The 18,849-nt window shown below is 44.6% G+C and overlaps 1 protein-coding gene across 5 annotated transcripts in view; it reads right to left on the bottom strand.

Moving 5' to 3' along the window:
• Nucleotides 1-18,849, bottom strand: part of SERTAD2 (SERTA domain containing 2) — an 84,831-nt gene that overhangs the window by 41,674 nt on the left and 24,308 nt on the right. For 3 of the 5 annotated variants that reach the window (XM_082047332.1, XM_082047329.1, XM_082047331.1), the window contains exon 2: nucleotides 15,960-16,072. The exons of the other annotated variants lie outside the window; for them this stretch is intronic. Coding sequence is in view for 1 of the 3 variants with exons in the window: in XM_082047331.1 (XP_081903457.1) it covers nucleotides 15,960-15,973 (14 nt within the window). In the remaining 2 variants the exon portion in view is untranslated. The remainder of the gene's footprint in view (nucleotides 1-15,959; nucleotides 16,073-18,849) is intronic. 5 annotated transcript variants of the gene reach the window in all.

Below are 18,849 nucleotides of genomic sequence, written 5' to 3'. Positions count from 1 at the left end.
TCTTCAGCCACAGGGAAGTCTCTGTAGATCCCTGTAGATAAGCTGTCCTGGTGCTTCGGTCTGTGCACACAACCCCTACAGAGCTGTCGTTGGTTTGTACTATGTCGCACATGCACGCTGCCTATCCAGAAAAAAAACATAATACAATAAACAAAAAAGCCGGCTCCAAAATACCCTATTCCTTCTACTGATTATGGAAATCTCTCCATTTCCAGTTTCCAGGAATTCCTGGAAAAGCAGACAAGCCTTTGTCCCTACATCTCTTGCAGTATCATTTGAGGGAGATTAATGTTTAAATAAAAAGTGGAAGCTTTTTTTGATGGGGAAAACTAGAGAACTGAATAGGCCTGGTTTTGTATCAGCTGCTGTATTCATTTCATGAGTTTTTCTGCAGTGTAATGGTTGTCAGAACAGGGCAACCAAGAATTCCCTTCTTCAGTTATCTATAAATCAGGGCTGGAGAGAGAAGAAACTGTCCCAGAGTGTGGTATGCATCAGTCTGAGCAATCACTCCAGCAAGTCATGCAGGTAAACAGCTACACAGCCCCAGTTAGCAAAGAAAGGGTCACCTACAAATGGAGTACAGAAAATAAAGCTTACAAAGCTTACAACTCTGCCAACCATCCACGCTTATCTGTTTAAACGGGGAAAAGGCAGCTACCCCCCAGTAGACGCTGCTCAAGACCAGCAGAGAGGCCAGGTTTCACTGAATGAGTTTCAATCGCACAAGGAACAGCAGAGATGGGGACGAAAAACATTTAGCAAGGCAGTCATTGTGCCCTGACCTCACTCTTCCATGAGCTGTGTGAATGCTCTGGCCAAGAGGCAGAGGGGCAGTCGCAGGGCCAGTACCCTCATGGCATGCTTGATCCATACCTCAAGTGGTAGGGGTCACCAGAAGAAGGCACACAGATCAGAGCACAGAGCAGTATGGATGGAGCAAGGGAGGAAAGTATTTGAATAGAAATAAGACCTAAAAGCTGGGCAGAGGGCTTACAGGCAAATATCATCTCAAATAAAAATACATACACACAGCTGCAAACTGACACAGGAATAGCTCCAAAGCAAGGAGGTGAGGAGGGAAAGGCAAAGAAGTGCAGGACATAGACCTAACTATGACAGAATGAAACCGTTTTGGTGCGCTTTTTTTTCCCCCACATTCATTTGGACAAAAATAATGACTGATGTGTGAGTCCAAGAGGCCAAGGATGGGAGAATGTTCTAAATTAGGAGAAGAAAATGACCCAGTTTGGATGAGAGGTTTAAGCAGAGGGAAATCAAGAGGAGAGAAGGAAGTTTGAAAACTTGTGTAGAGAAGATAACAGCAGGATTTAGCAGCCATCAGGAATGGGAAGGGGGATGGGTAAGGAGAAGGGAGTTAAAAACAACAGAGTTGCAAGCTAGGTTTCATGGCACTAATTCAGCAAAGGAACAGCCTCAAATTGGTGTAAACAATGGACTATTCATTAGGGGTTTCATTCCCTGCAACCCGGCAAACTATTGTCTACAAGTTTTAAATACTCCCTTCACACACACACATTAAATTACAGAAAATGCGAAACATCAGATAATCTCAACAACTTGCCTCACAATCACTGCCCTCAAGCATGCACCATGCTCGGCAGGCTCCTCTTCCAACCATCTGCCAACACGTGTAGGAAAATAAAAGATTCAGACTCCAATGCAGCTGTTCTGTAGGGGTCCGAAAGCAAAAAACACTCAGCAAACATCTGAACAATGCACATAATGTTTGCGAAGCTTAAAACGCAATTTGGGTATTGCCTGTTCCCGACCATCTCTCCCTCATGTTTAAAGTAGGAGGTGGCTGTTCCACATGTCCTGCCCCATGGCCACAACACCACCAGAAATCTTTGCAGGGCCAGAGCTGGTTGGCCTCCCGCAGCTGTGCCCTACCTGCCATCTCCAGCACAGCTAACTGCTCTCCTAAGTGCTCTATTTCGCATTAACACTACCTGACACACTGGCAGCAATGGGGAGCAAAACCCGGCCTGCAAAGCCTTGCAATCCAGGCTCAGGCCTAGGGAAAGACACTGTGGTGCTTGGGTTGCTTACAGACACTGATACACAAAAGTAGCGAGGATCAGGATTTTGGTTGGTAAGCCAAGTACTGTTGGTGCGGAAATCATCAAGAGGTAGCACAGAGGAAATCTGATGGTGCTATTTCCATTTGGTCATTAGCAGGTAGACTTTGTGAATCTGGGGTCAGGCTATGAGCTACAGCAGCCAACCTGAAACTCATGCACGGCTTTGCATGAATAAAGGACGGGCAGTTGACTAACAGCACAGGTAGATGAGCTCTGCAGAGCCTTCTTAAGCTGTCTCACCTCAGGCATCCTTCCCACGTCACAACAGGAACCTCCCACACTAACAGAAGACAACATGTGCTCGTATCTCACATTATCCATCTGACACAACAACTAAACCAGCAATTTGGAGTTTGGGGCTGTGTTTTCAGTTACAGAAGGTACAGATGCACATTTCCTTCTGATACCTCTGTTATGGTAGGGGGCAGCATGGATAGCTATTCATTATGTTTGACATCTCTATTTGCTCATCTGAGCTTTGTCTGTTACAGGTCTTTAGTAACATCCTATCCTGAGCATCAGGGTGCATGACGGGGCATGCCAGTGCCATCCACATATCCTCCTCTGATTCTCAAAGGTGATTTGGCTCCTCAAGGCTGCCCTAGTGCAAGCACTCACCAGCCCCAGTCCACAGCCCCTTGGAGGGATGGGTCTTGTTCTTCCCAGTAACGGGCTAGCAACTGCAGGAGGCATTTGTAGAGCAAGACAGAAGAAGGGGCGGGTTATTTAGGCTTCCTTTTTCCTCACCTATATGAAGGCACCTGCACAACGGATGTTTCACAGTGCATCCTTCCTGTATTCATGGGCAAAGGCTCAAAGGACCTATCTAGTCTGCAGGCCTGCAGAGCACAGGCTGTACAGCCTCACTCCATGTCTTTCATGTCTGGCAGGATATGACCTGTCTATCAGGAATACAGCCAGCCTGCCTGGAGGACTGCAGGGAAAAGCTGCTGACAAGAGGTTGTCTCACAGCATTTCTTCCTCTTACCCAGGTCCAAAGTTAGGCAAGCGCAGTGCCTCTGCTCAGTCCTACATCACATCACTCCCACCGTGACTTAGACATAAGAAGAACTCAGACTCCCTTGAGCCAGCTTCTTCAAACTCTGGCTCCTTGCGCTGAAGGTCTGAGGAGAGGAGGAAGGGAAGAGACAACAAGTCTTTTCTTATCCTTAGTCTTGGGCGCATGCATAACAACAAAGCACCTAATTCTGTTTTGTCTGTTATCCAGAAGTACTGCATGTTTCATTGAGCTCTGGAAGCACGCAAGCAACAACACACAGCCCACACAGGAAAAAAAAATGGCTTGGAAAAGTGGCAGGAGGAAGAGAAGAACTGGACAGTTTTAGTTCAATTTCTGTCTTTAATATTGCACGGACACTCTTTGTTCATGTTCAGCAACACACAAATGGCACACACGCAACAAATCACTGTCCGCTACACTGGGAAAAATAAAGACAGATAGGCTGAAAATATGCAGATTCGTTTACGCTTCCCCTCTCATCTCAGCATGCTTTTACATATTTGGTTTGCATTTAGGGTTCCCATAGTTCACAAAGTATCTCAATACAGCAATCACACACTCACAACTGCTACAGTTTAGGGGCACCTTCACAACTGCCAACACAAGCAGCGGGAAGCAAAATGCTTGTGTACAACACTGAAATTCTCCTTTTCAGCTCCTGAGTTGAGTATAATGCGGCCTTTGGGGCTGTAGATGTGTCCCAGGGCTCCTACAGCTCTGTACATGTTTTAATTTTAACCTAAGCTTTAAATGTGAAAGGGAACACAATTACTACCGCTTTTCACGGTGAAGATAGCCACCAAAATGTGAACTGAAGGTTAGGCAGAAAAACTGAGGAAACAGAGTGGGCATTGCAAGTCACATGTGGTCTCCAGCATATGGGTAACAGTCACACTTAAACAAGGAAATCAAATGTCAGTCCACTACTACCCCTTCCAAAATGAATCTCAACTGACTCCCAAGAATATCCAGCTTCAAAGGCTGAGTGCCTGCTCACAGGAACAGGCAGACAGTAGAAAATACAGGGAAATAACTTGAGCTTGCTCTGCTCCTCTCTTAGCCAAAGTCCTTTTTGTTAAGCATTTTTTCACTTAGCTCTACAAGAAAGAGAAGCAGGAGAGGAAGGCGGAAATATGGCATTTCCCATCAGCTCTACCAGAGGAAAGGCAAGGTGGGGAAATGGTACAGGAGTTGGCTGCAGATCTCTTCCAGCCAGACAAGTACAACTGAGGGACGAAAAGAAGTAACACATGAAGATCAGGGAAAGGAAAACCAGCATTTGAGGAAAGACCAAGAAAATATATAGGAAAGGAAAAGAAGGCAAGGAGGCTCTGTCTTTTGGTGGAATCAACTACTAAGGAAACAGCCAAATACATACACCAGTTTAGGAATCGAAGAGAAGCAGCTGAAGGTTTCAAGAAAGTATCCAAACACAGAAGAGAATAGGCTCTGTCTGAGGAAAGACCATGGTCTGGAAAACACCAACGAGGAAACAAATGCTAGCAAGGATGTGAAAAAATGGTAATGAGCAGGGAAAAAACAGAATACAGGCATTTGGTATTCTTTTACACATTCTTTTACACATTTCACACTTAAATTTGAGAAAAAACTTCTCAGTGAGGGTGACAGACACTGGAACAGGCTTCCCAGGGAGGTTGTGGAGTCTCCTTCTCTGGAGACATTCAAGACCCACCTGGACATGTTCCTGTGCGACCTCACCTACGCGTTCCTGCTCCAGCAGAGGGATTGGACTGGATGATCTTTTGAGGTCCCTTCCAATCCCAAACATACTGTGATACTGTGAAATCTTCGATCAAGTTCATGTCTAACTTGAGAGTCTCAAATCTCAGTTTCAGCAGAAGAGATCCAAGCTTGAATTGGTCAGCCCATAACATGGTGTGTCCAACTTATTTCTGCTGAGGGCCACATCAGCCTCGCAGTTGCCTTCAAAGGGCCGAATGTACATTTATACGGTCCTAAAATTACGTTCAGCCCTTTGAAGGCAACTGTGAGGCTGACGTGGCCCCTGGCAAAAATGAGTTTGACACCCCTGCCATAAAGGATATTTTGCCACCACCTCTAATCAGCCTCCTATGACAACCAAGGACATGGCAAATATCTGAAGTAGACTCAGTTTAAAAGCTAAAACAGTACCAGTAATAGTAACAATTCCTGGCTGAGTCACATTTTCATTTAAAACTACACACATGAGCCATTCAAAGGATTTAATTTGAAAATTGTTATTGTTGAAACTTTTTTTTTAGTAGCTTAGATGAGTAGGAACAACATTTCCTGTACTATGGATGAGATGCTTTTTTGAACATTACAGGGTTTTTCCTTCCTCCTCTTCTCAGCCTTCACACACCTCTATTCGTAGGAACTTCCCTTGCAGACACTGTCCTTCCCAAGGACAGACTTGGAGAAAAGATGATTTCCCTTACACGGTTTTAACACTGACTTGGGGGCTGATGAAAATGGTCGCTTGGGTGTACTGTGTGAGCCGGTGAAGCTGCAACCAAATGTCTTCACTCTTTCTCTTGTAATTTGATACCTGGCTTTAGCGATCCCTCCAGCTCTTGAATTAGGAATGGAAAATATGAGAGCTCTGTTTCATGGCAAAGGGTTAGAGACAGGGAACAAAAAGAGACACATTTTGGGGCTACTTGTAATGGTATTTGCTTTACACTGAACTTTAACACCTGACAGGAACAACCCATGCAGGCTCTGTGTACCCACACATCCTACCCATGTCTGTGCTACACAGCACTGCTCAGCCATGTCAGAGCTGGTGTTTTGAAGCCTGATTTCTAAAGCCATCCCCTTCATTTTAAACCTCTCAGTTCCAACTGCTGTGGGTGCAAATAATGACATTTAAAAGCAAACAGCTACCACTAGCTGCTGAGGGAATGAGACATTAAAAATGCCAATAGCTGCTTTCTGCATAAGTGCAGTTTGTTGCAAGAGTAAAACAGGACGCCAGGCTGAAGGCTTTATAAAAACGTCCCTAATCGTCATGCTCATCTTTCTGAGTCCTTTGAAAAGATATTTTTAAAGGATCTCTCTAGTTATATGTCATTACATGCTCTCAGCCACGCAAGCGGCAAATTTCAAATCCCAAACCAGAATACGAGCAACGCCACACAAACGCAGCACTGCTGGCAGTTCCCAGCCTGCCCTCCTGCACCGGGGGAGGGCATCGTGCATTCGCACACTCACATGGCAAAACCTTCTCCCCGAGCATTGTGGCTCAGCCATTCCAGTGACACAATTACAGCATTTGCCAAGTAGCTTGCATCATGTAACACGCTGTGAGGCTTTTCACGGCAACACGACTCGCAAGCTTCCCTTCAGGGGCCCATCCCCAAAAGCCCTGCTGCAAAGCGCTGCAACTCCAGACACCCGGGAGCTTCTCCCACTTCTGTGCCAATGGTAGCAGGAATCCTGCACCTCTCATGCTCTTTTTTGTACAAAGGCCAGCCTTGCTGAGCTCAGTTTAATGCCGGCTTCCAGTGTTTACAGGCAAAGATAACTATGTCACCTTTCAGAACATCAGAATCGTCTTCACAAGAAGGTTTTGATGTAAATCAGGCAGGAAAGCGACAGCGAACCAGCAAAATACTTTTGCTGCGTTCTCAGGAATATGACTTTGTGGTAGCACTGGTGGTTTGACAGAGGTCAGATTTTAGTTAATGCAGGATTAAATCCTGTCCTTAGAGCCATATGGTAACACTGGTAGGTAATGTTGAAGATGCAGGCAGAACCAAAGTTTAAATTTGCTTTCTTCCACTGTAGCATAGGAGCTCTTAAGTTCTACAGACTGGCTACAAGATTTCTAAAAAAACCGAGCCATAGCTATGAGATTACATGTATCAATAATGCTATGGCTTTGTCGGGATGCTGAGAAACAAGAAGTGTGCAGTGCAAACTAAATAGTACAGAAACACAGTGAATTAAGCAGTTGGTTCCTGAGCTGAGGTTTGTAGAGATCTGGTGAGCTGCAGGATATTGGCTCTCCATCTTGCTTCCAGCTGCTTATACAGATGTCTGGGCTCCTCATTGCCAAGAAGAGCTAGAAGGCTGGTGAAAGCAGCTGGAGGAGAAGGAGGTGGAGGAGGAGTCGGGCTTGCTGCCGCTGGGGAGGGCACAAGGAGGAGGAGAGGGAAGCAGGCACTGCCCACATGTGCTCCATAACTTTGGCTGAAGGTGCTGACCACTAGGAAAAGAATAATGTCTAGGGAGAGGGGACTGAGACGCTGGACACTTCAGAATTTTTTTTGTTTCATTTTTCCCCTCTTTTTTTTTTTTTTTTTAAGGGAGCTATCGGGGAGAATCAGGTCATTGAGTAGCATCTCTGCAAGAAGCCGGGAGCAAGAAAGAATCAACAAGGAGAGGGAGAGAGGCAGGGAGAGAAATAAAGTGATCAAATATTAGCGGTGTATGCAAGAGCAGAGGAATCACTGAGCAGATGGGAGGAGGGAAGAAGAAATGATTAATAGAGAGTATGAGGCCCTTCCCCCTCCCTGAACCAGGACTAATCACGCGGAAGACAGCTAAAATGTTACTTCCTAATATTGCTCTGTTGCGGTAGCTGCCACATGATGGAGGAGAGCGAGCCTGTCCCCAAGACAAAAATCTCCCTAAAAGATGGGAACAAAGCCCTCACAACAACACGACCACCATCTATTTTGACTGCTGGTGCTAAAGGGTTATCTACCAGGGCACGTCTGTCATATCCTGAGAGCTTGTAGCGGTGTGCTCTTAGCACCAAGTCCTGCAGCAAGCCTAAAGCAGCAGCATTCTTGCTTTCCCCCTGGTCACCTCCCCTGCCTTCAGCCGCCCGGAGAAAAAGGACTGGCCTTCTCATGCAAGCCAAACTTTCCCGCATTAAGAGCCAAAAATCTCGCTGCCTGATGTCAGAGCATACCTCTGACCAAGCATTTGTGGAGCCACACCTGGATACTAATCCGCTGCCTTCTCAGCACGGGGCAAGCTTTGCCATGGCACGTATCGATCAGAGGCGCAGGTCAGCAGCTCTCCCGTCGCGGGAAGCACAGGATCCCTTTGCACCATGTGTTCCTGACCACCACACAACGGAGGGGGAGAAGGGACATTGCCACAGAAACGCAGACCCAGAGAAATACAAAGGTAAAAGAGAAAGAGTCTTCTCTGGATTTCTGATGACAGCCTGTCAGCGGGACAGCTCTGCACAAAGCTCCCCCATGACACAAGAATACAGACCTGTTCCCAGCATCTGTGCTGAACAGTTTATTCCTTCCTACATTTTACAGGTGCTATCGTGCCCATCCATCCCCTCAGTTTTTTCTTCCATGGACTGAACAACCCCAATACCACTCTTTCCTCTTCAGAGGTCATGTCTGCTGAATCACTCCTTCATGCTATTTTCCTCTAGTTTGTTTGTTTGGGTTTTTTGGCCCACTTTTGAGTTATATGTATTGCTGGTTTTGATGGCTGTGAGCAGAAAATTGGTTCAAGACTCAGGCTGAGACCTCACCAAGCTCAGTTGAGTAAAAGGTTTGTTGCACCCTCTTCCTTATAAACCCCAGCTCGCCTTTTTCAGGAGTATGGAGCCTGGTGACTCATGGTCAGCCTGGAATCCACCACCAACTCCAGCCCCTTTCTGCAGCGCTGCTGCTCAGCCGTCTCCCATTCTGTATCTGGGCAGCCCCTTCTTCTCACCCAAGTTTACAACTTTGTGCTCACCCTTTTCTGAATCACCTTTTATTTTTTTCAGGTGATTTCTCTACTTGGTCAACATTTTGAATCCTAAACCTGTTCTCTAGAAAGCTCAAAGCTCCTCCCCTGTCAGTATCATTTGCAAGTGTTAATTTGCATACATAGCAGAAAAATCCCCACTATATGTCACTTCTAGGGAGGACACGCAGAAATTGACCACCTTGGACACAGACTGATCCTGGTGTGTTCATGACATTGCTCCCCACAACAGTCAGTCCTCAGAATTTCCCCTGCAAGTAATCTGAGAGCCACAATAAAGTGTGGAAGATGAGGGTGTCAAGTGTGTCACACAAACATGTTCTGCTCGCAATTGACCACTGTCTTCTGACATAGGACATAATAAAAATAATTCAGATCAAGTGTCACGCTGCTATTCAACCTAGTGTGAGGGAGATAACTACAGTCAATTAAAAAAAAAAAAAAAAGAAAAAAAGGTGCACAATCCTCAGCAACACAAAAATGAAAAGGAGCATTTGCCTGATCACAATGGTGGAACATACAGAACTGCGACGTCCCCTGCCAAGAAACAGTCAGGGTCCCCTAAAAAATTTCACCAGCAACCATCACTCCTTCTGCAGTATTCAAAGCCATTTAAATCCACACAAGACGTTTTTTCCGCCAGGCACTGATTCTCTCCAGGGCTTTGACACTGCACTACTAGGGCAGGTATCTTCAGACAGATACAAAATGAGCAAAAATTGAACTGTGGCTAAAGGAGGCAAAGGTAGGCAGAAGGGGTAGCCATGTTTGCATCAGAGAACTGATCTGGAAGAAGTGACCTGAGGGCACTTCATACACAAATTACCCCCTTCAGCCTTCCTTTCCTCCCTGTGAAAGAGCAGCAAACATGCCCTGGGCTGCAGGAGCGTCTGGTCAGCATTCTTAGCTCATGGGCAATATGGTGAAGGGCACTTTGATCCCACACAGTGTTTCAGGGCAGCAAATTTCAGGTGTCCTACAGGACACTGCTTATTAATCTTGTATACATAGTGCTGGGCTATAAATTCCATTAATTGCCCACTGTTTAAATAAATTAGCTTTCTTAGGAACAGGTGCATGCTGGGACCGGTTATGAACACACATGACTCAAATCCATCTGATCGCTCCCTCAGTTATGCAGCTAGAAAGACTTTGACTTTACACTGGGAAAAATGATGTTCAGAATTTGACAAGTCCTTTTACTCCCAGTGTCCATGCTTAACAGAACAGCAAAGTGCAAAATCCAGCCTGTGTCTATTTTTATGATTTGAATCAGCAGGCACACGGGACAAGCCCAAATGCCAGCAAAGTAAGGAAATCCTGGATCTTACAGACCTCCAGCAGAAAAGTACCTGGTCATAATGCCAGTGGGGGTTCCAACATTTTCCGTATGAATAAAAAGTCTCCGTTAGCATGGTATATGGCAGTTAAATTGCCAAGAGATTATCATAATCAGCAGCACTGCAAACCTTTGCTTTGGACTGTTTGCAGAATGACCTCTGAGGCCAGACGGTGTAACCACTGGCAAACTAAACACTGCCCGTGGCATTTCATAAGATGACAATGACAGTCTATAAAGGCACTGTGAGTGGACCACTTAAAACAATGAGAATGTATTTTATTTATTCCTTTGTGCCAGATCATTTAAAAATTGCTGCAGGAGGTTGCAGTAGAGACAAACTTAGATTTTTGTTTGTTTGTTTCTACTTAGGGTAGAGCAGCCTCACCAAATGAAGTTTACACAGTATAGGAAAAAAGAAAAGTTCAATACTCTTCGTTTTTATTAGGATTTCTTTCCTGAGTTTGACAAAGCTTAGTAGTTTTTCTAGCTCCGTACACCGCACGAGTCTCCCGATCTGCAAGATTTACTACATTCGGAAGTCCTGGGTGGAGTGCTCCAGCAGAACTGGACCACTGCTACAGAAGGATTTAAAATAAAAGTGATGTCAGGAAATGGGTGGGGGCAGGGAAGGGGAGCACAGCAAATGACATAGCCCACGATCAGGAAACTCACTTGGCAAGATATGTGGAAAACCGGAGGTATACAGGAGTAAAGCTCCACAAAGCAGTGCTCTGGCTGCTCCCACCGCTAATCTGTTCCCGTTATCGGAGCTCAAAGAAAAGAGGACAGTTGCCAGCTCTGGAGAATTGGGAACGGTGCCAGCTGACGACAGGCTGTGATCTGCAGCCGCTTGGGTCTGGGTGAGGCCTGCAATCATGTGATGTGCGCTTGATAGCGAGGGAACAGCAGAGGAAAGCACCAGCTACAGAAAGCACCTACTCCCTGGTTATTGAATAAAAGTAAGAAGGATGCAGCAGGAAAAAAAAAGAAGGCATCTTGCAGCTGTAAGTCAGACACAGCACATTACTAGTACAGAGGTCTTTTTCCCAGAGATGGCAAAGGCCAGGAGGCTTCACAGCAGCAGGCAGATTAGGCAACGCCACCCTGAGCCAGATGCAGCTGCAGTGCTCCAACGCTTTCAGAGGGAAATCTGTTGAGACAGAAGTGAAGTAGCAAAGCCTTTTAACACCTGCAGACAGGCCAGCAAATCCCCTAAACCTCACCAGAAAAAGGGTAACAGCGAAGTCACCCTGATGGGTCTGGTTAATGGAGTTTGGGGCTCCCAGATAATCAGCGCTGTGCCTCCTCAGACCACGTGTGTGATACGGGGCAAAGTGATCACAAAGCCTCGGGGAAGGAGATGACTGGATGTGGCAGGATGCTCCTGTACTGCATTCAGCTCTAGAGCCCTCAGCACAGGACAGACATGGACCTGTTGGAGAGGGGCCAGAGGAGGCCAAAAAATGATCAGAGGGCTGGAACAGCTCTGCTGTGAAGACAGGCTGAGAGAGTTGGGGTTGTTCAGCCTGGAACAAGGCTCCGAGGAGACCTTATTGCGGCCTTTCAGTATTTAAAAGGGGCCTGTAAGAAAGGTGGGGACAGACTTTTTAGCAGGGCCTGTTGTGATAGGACCAGGGGTAAAGGCCTTAAACTAAAAGAGGGAAGATTAAGACTAGACATAAGGAAGACATTTTTTACACTGAGGGTGGTGAAATGCTGGCCCCACGTTGCCCAGAGAGGTGGTGAATGCCCCATCCCTGGAAACATTCAAGGCCAGGCTGGATGGGGCTCTGAGCAACCTGATCTGGTCGAAGATGCCCCTGCTCATTGCAGGAGAGTGGACTAAATGAGCTTTGAAGGTCCCTTCCAACCTAAACTATTCTATGATTCTATGGTTGTATGTGCCGCAGCAACTTGCAGAGTGTGTTTTTCTTGCTCCTACACTGAGGAGTTACCTAGAGACAAGCAACTTCAAATACAAGAGCTCACAAGGCGGGAATATAATCACAGCAGCGGCAGGACGGTAACGCAGTCACTGCTGTCCTCTCCCTGAGCTGGGAGATTCACTGGGGTCCTGCTCTCCACATACATCCATGCCTGGACACACAATTCTGTGCCACACATCTCAGAAGCTAAACATATGTCAGAGGGATGGGAAAAGGAAATACAATCTTTAGAAATTAAACACAGCAAAGGGAATAGCAATGCAACAGAACAAAGGGAATGTTTAAGGGCTGGGCACTGAACACAGCTCTTCTGAGTTGCCCTCCCATCCTGCACACCACCTGCTCTCCTCTCGTGTATTCCAGTCCCCTGGGAGACACTTGTTTTGAGGCAATTTTAAAAAAAATCATTCTGCAAAGCATCTACGCTATTTGGTATGTTCAGTATTAACCAAAAAAATTCCCCCTCTAAAGAAACTGTGAAACCCAAATGAAAAAACAACACAAGCCAGCTTTGAAAGCCAAAAAAGGTATTCGCGTAGCCTAATTGTGACAAATTTGGGGCAGCAAAGATGGAAGTACGTGTAACAGGTGAGAGTTAAAGCAAACACATCTGAAAAGAGAATAATTCAAAGGGATTGAAGTCTCTGAAGTCATCGATATTCTCATAACAGTTTGTAGTCATAAAACATTAGGTACCAAACAATAAAAATTAGGTGTTTCATTTAAGAGCACCTCAGCCTGGAAAGACACTTCTCTTGGCACCAGCTGGTTTTTGATGAAGGAACAGGAGTGCAAGATGCACAAACACCACTCTGCTGCAGGCAGAGACTCAAAGCTACACGTTAGCAGATCTAAGAGCTCATCCAGGTTAGAAACGAGAGGATCACAGATGGAAGTTTGACCTATAGTACATCTGGCTTTTCACCAAGGACCATATTAAAAAAAAAAGGCACTAAGGCTATGCGTCCCTTGGAGCACCCTACACACTATGTCAAGGTTTTGTATTTCACATGCACAGTACCCGACAAAATGGAATGTTTTTCCTGACTTCATTTGACTACCCAGTAGTTATTCACTGAAAACACAGGGCTGAGCCTCCTCAGGTTATTCTGCTAAGCAAAATACATTTTGCTGCTTCCTTCCTCCATTATACTCGCACAGAGAATTGGAAGCTTTACTTTCCATAGCTGATTTTTCTCATACGCTAACACAGACATGCATATCCTAAAAGTAAGGGCCCAATTAACACTTCGGTGGTGATACTTGTTGATAAGACCCAGAAATTTCCCCTTCTAAGCCAGTCATCCCAGGCAGCCATCCAGCGTGCTCACAGGACAACCCAGTCCTGCACGTTCACGACAGATATCGCTTCTGGTTTGGCAACCCAATGTCAGGCAGGCAGATGATTTAATACCACGTTATCTGACTTTCCAATAGACAGAAAATACTTGGATATGCTTAGTGAAAACGCAGCTAATGCTGGGATTGTATTCTTTTTGACACTGTTTAACTAGGCCATGAGTCACACATGATAGAACTTGCCATGCAGCTTGGAGAGAACCAGGCTTTACTCGCGATTGCAAGATAGTGGGGTTTGGTCCCTTGGTCTAGAATAATCTGTTTTTCCCACTGATCAAAAGAAGTCAAAATTACAGGTACAAAATCAATCAATTGTGGCTGTCTGAGTGCTACTTGGAAGGCTATTGCTAGCACTATAACCTAATGCTCCCTGTGTACAGTGTCTCTCTCATGCGAAACCAGTACAGTCACTACCTGAAACCAGAATCACCAGTTTGGTTTAATTTTTTATGTCTACTTATTGGTAAGTCTCTTTCTCTTTAGGTGTCTGTGCTCCTGCTAAATTACTCCAAGTCTCTGCCCCTGGGCAGTGGCAACTCTTACAGTCACACACCCATATCTTCAGTTATGCGAAGGAAAATATATTCTACTCTCTTTACACACGGAGTCCAAACCCTTTAAAAAAGGTCAGCAAGGGACACTGACTCCATTACAGTCAGTAGCAGCTGACTTTCCAGGGCCCAAGCTTCATACCAACTGTTCACCTGACTTCCAAAAATATTATCATCTCTTTGGAGTAATCAGCATGTTTTAGTGGCTGGTGGCTTCAAAAGCTTCACTAACTTCAGCAGCATTAGATGTACCAGACTTTCTTTTTGCTTTGCGTTGCAATTTGAGTTTTCTTCAGTTCTGAACACAAAGCTGCTCAGTTTTGCTTGGTTTAGCTTTGAAATAATGCACGAATACTGAATTTTGTGACATTTATGCCTAATTCTATGTCAGGCTCATTGAAATCACTGCTGAAATTTGCCCCAGTTCACCCCAGGAAATGTTAAGGTAAGGGAAAATTCATGAAAAAAAAAGAATAATCTGAAGTCAAACAAATCTTTGACCAGTCAGTTTCTGCAACAGAAAGAGGGAAAACAGGAGAGAAAGCATTTTTGGTATATACGACCAAACAAAACAAATGCTTTAAGAAGAGTATGTACTTCAAGTGGGAACACATGTCACTAAAAATATTTCTGTTCTCACATATAACTGAACACAAAGGACCACATTATACCTTGAGTTATACCTCAAAACCAGCCCCACTAAACCCCTCAGCGCTGTCTGATCATAACTAAGGAAAAATCCGACCTGTTACGCAAAATCAAATCAACTGAAAAAAGCTGAAACGTGAACTCACTGTCAGAGAGTGGCAGGTCAAGGGACTAAACAAACTACACACCAAAGCCCAAGCCAAAATAACCAAAATCCAAAGACATTCTCTTCTCCTTTGAACCTACGCACACATGGCTTTCCTTTGGTGAATTCAGAGGTAATTCTTGTCACTGCAAGCTTTTTGGTACATCACCCACCAAAGTCTTGCTAACAGCATAAACATCAGCAGCAGCCACAGCAAGAAAGAATTCAGAGCCTGGGCTCCTTGCGTCCCTCCAGAATGAGGTCACTTCAGTTTAAGGCTGAATGATCCTGTCAGAAAATCATGAGAGTATTCTGTCCTTATTCATGCCCATCCTGAATAAGGAGAACGGTTTAGAAACGGTTTAATTGAGGGGGGTTGGCCTTTTTTTTTTTTTTAAACATGTAGTTTTCAGACAATTGTTAAATATGCTGTACTGATAACAGATGAAAAGAGAAATGCATGAATGTTTTGGCTTCAGCGTTCACTAAGAATACATAGAGCAGTATAAGGCTTCCTGCTCATTGATACAATCAGTGTCAGACCCTACGCTTTCATGCCTACAGCCATACCACCTTTAGCTGTGATCTAGGCAGTTCCTGCAAGGCAAGCAGGGTCAGGTTGGGTCAACACGCAATGGAGAGGCCCCCAGGGAAAAATTCAAGTGCTGCAGATACTAGAGGTGGTGTTGAGGCAGGGGCACTGCTCTTCTCTCTCACAGACTGCCTACCCCCAGGGAAACCGCTTTACTGCATATCTACAGCACGGTATCTTACAGCCTAACAGCTCTCTGTGTAGATACTGAAGGAGGCTTCAGATGCCCTTATGCAACATGGATAACTGCACTTTCAAAGCAGATACCACGCTATCCGTATAGGAAGGGATAAGGCAGAACACCTTGCGCATCACCTTGTGTGGCCCATGCCTTGGCTCACAAACTGCCCTGTAACCAAGCCTGGAGTAAGTAAAGCTGAACCAGAAAATGAGCAGGTTTTCATCCCTCAGGGAAAACAAAACAACACAACAGTATGCACTTTGCAGAGAAATGAAACTTCTCCATCAGCCAACTATTAAATCCTCATGTCCTGATCAGCTTCCAGTTTTGGGTTACCTTAAATTCTTCATAGTTTCTACAGGCCACAGTGGAGTTCTCCTACTTCTCGTCCCAATGCCGCATCTGCTGTCACGCTGTCAAACAGCTGCTGCGTTCCACCCCACGCCAGGCTGTGTCAGAGAGGAGAGGAAGAGTTCCCATGTTCAAGTATATATCATTTGCAAAGTGCATTAGGATCTTCTGTAAGTCAATTAGAAGTGTGCACTGTTATTTTTGTTACTGTTATTAATGCAACAAGGGGAAAAAGGTGTCCGAAAAGCACAGAAACTCAGCATTTATTTGTGAACAAAAGCACAGAAACTTGAGCATTTATTTGTGAACAAGTTAGAAAAAGTTTGCAGGAACCTTTAGGATCAGTTAATAACCTGATTGAGTTTATATGCCTAGACTACACGTAGTAATTCCTGTCACCCCTGTCAATTAGCCTTGACTGCAGATAATATAAACACTGAGGGACAAGTTTTGCAAGTAACTGTGCAATCATTGCAATGAAGACCACAGAAAGGAAGCTGTAAGGGTGAGATGAGGAAAATCCCCAGAACTCAAATATCTACACCTCACAGTCAAGGTGATTTCATAGTCACTCAGCTTTAATAATGGGACTTCCTCAGGGACACAGTATTGAACATTTAGAGGAAGCATTTGAAGAGAAACTGTATTATCAACTTATTTCTAATCTTTTCACTTCCAGCTACTTAAAGGTAGTTCAGGGTTACTCCTAAATTATGCAAAGGGACTATGCTTGGCATTCTGCAGGGGGAAGACACACTCAGCGTCTCCTCTCATTAATATTTCCTATAGATAAAGTTCAGATTTTCATTTCTTTCAATTGACATTTTTAATTTCTCAGTCCACTGAGTTGTTTTTAATATTAAGAACAGTGCCTTTGATAGTGCGCCATATGAAAACGAAAAGAATTAACAAAACAAGTCCCAAAACACAGTTTCACTTTCCACTGATCTTGCAGTGAATAGTCTATCAGAAACTCAGCCTTCTGAAAAACATATATGAAAATGGAGGGAACAGGAAGAGAAAGCAAAAGCAAACCACGCAAGTCCTTTTGTGTTGCAGCTGCCTGCAGACTCCAGGATCACCGCTGCACGCACTTGGTGTGCGCGCAGAAGGAAGAAACAACTGGATTATTGTATAAGGCTGTTTTGTGTGAAGTATAGGATAGTACAACTTCAGGCTGCATCTTGCTCTTAGAAGAAAGTCTCCAGATAAATCATTACAAGAGTCTTTAAAACTTCTCACCATCAGGAAATTGCACATAAAAAAACGTCGGGAAATCACCTCCTTCCCTCCCCCCCAAAATGGATCTAAAGCACAGCATCGCATTACTGCCTGGTTTTCCTCTGTATATCACAGGTACTGTACAACCCAAGAGCAAGCAGTAAGATCACTACTTGTTAGCAGTTGACAAGTCTGAGGTAAATTTGACTCTTAGATGCACTTTTTTTTCTACATTGTTTTAACATGTGACATAAAATAGACAAAATCTCCACATATTCCTTTAGGGTTTTGGTTATTTTTTTTTGTTTGTTTTAAATGAAAAAATTAAAATTAACCAACCAGTCTTAGGAGGCAGCAGATAAACCTATGCCTTACTTCAAAAAAGCAAAGCAAACCAAAATACTTTTGGTCCCATCCTTCCAAAGGGAAACCCAGCCAACTCTGGAGCAAACAAATACTAAATAAATAAAGCAGGGCCTGCATCTGTCTTTACAGTCTGCTTATTTTCTTGTGACTTTATAGATGCCATGTCCCTGCTAAAATATATGCGGATATACTTCCTCTCCCAGTTGCTCTGGAAAATACTGCCACCATCAAGGAAACTTGACAGAGCAAAGAAAGAAAACTAGTCACTCACAACACATTGTTGAAAGGCAGAAACAAGTTAAAGAATGGATTGTGAAAGAAGTGTGTTCTCTGTAATATCTATCATTTATAGTAACTCTCAAAGTCAAAGCTAACAGAAAATGGTTTCAGACTCACATGTTGATCTGTTTAGCCCTCTTGGCTATTTTGCTTAAAATAACATTCATTATTCAAAAAGAAAATAAGAAAAAAAAAAAATCTGCCGCTTCTGAGAGTCATGGCCTAATAAACTACCACAAGATAAGCAGCGCCCTGCCAGTTGTGCCAAGCCAGCGCTGCGGCTGCAGCAGACGAGGTTCTGCTGAAGGCTTTGGTTGGCAAAGCCACCCCGGGTGCTTGGCACAGGGTGTCCGGGGCTCCTGGCCCCTCCACGCAGCGCTGCCAGAGAGCAGAGCTGCAGAAAGACGCAAGCTGAGGCCAGCAGATGTTACTGACACTTACGCCTGTCACCAACAGAAAGGACGAGAAAAAAAAAATCTTGAAGAGGCAGCAACTTGCTTTCTTCGTCAAGATTTGGGAGATGGGGCACCCCTCAGGATTGCTACTCATTCAGAGCTGTCTTTGTCAGCGTGCCATTGCTTGACTGCTATTGCTACCAAAAAGAAAAATAAAATCAGTATTGTAATTAAAGTCTTCAGTCATTTTAATTCAACACATTATTGTAGAACTGATAAAATGGAGTTTTTTGCGGTAGAAACGGGCATTTTGGCTGCAAGACTTTTTTTGCTTGCTTGGGGTGGGTTTTTTTGCTTGCTTGTTGTGTTTTTGTTTTTTTTTTTTTAACCATACTGTGTTATCCAGGGCATTTGCAAAGGTAAAACTGGGGAGGCCTCAACAGGGAGCAGCAGTACCATCGAGCTGAACAGAGGGCTGTATACTTTACCTGACTGTCCAAATAACACACAAATCCCTGTTTTGCTCTGTGTAGATCCATAAAAGTCAGATTCCTCCTGTACACCAGTTTACCTCACACTCTGCTCTGGTTTTCTTGACGTCTTCCTCCCTGTTG

This window comes from Streptopelia decaocto (assembly GCF_964273445.1).
Source record: "Streptopelia decaocto genome assembly, chromosome: 3".
NCBI lineage: Eukaryota > Metazoa > Chordata > Aves > Columbiformes > Columbidae > Streptopelia > Streptopelia decaocto.
Note: the sequence above shows the minus strand (reverse complement) of the source record. Positions and strands in the feature narration are given on the sequence as shown.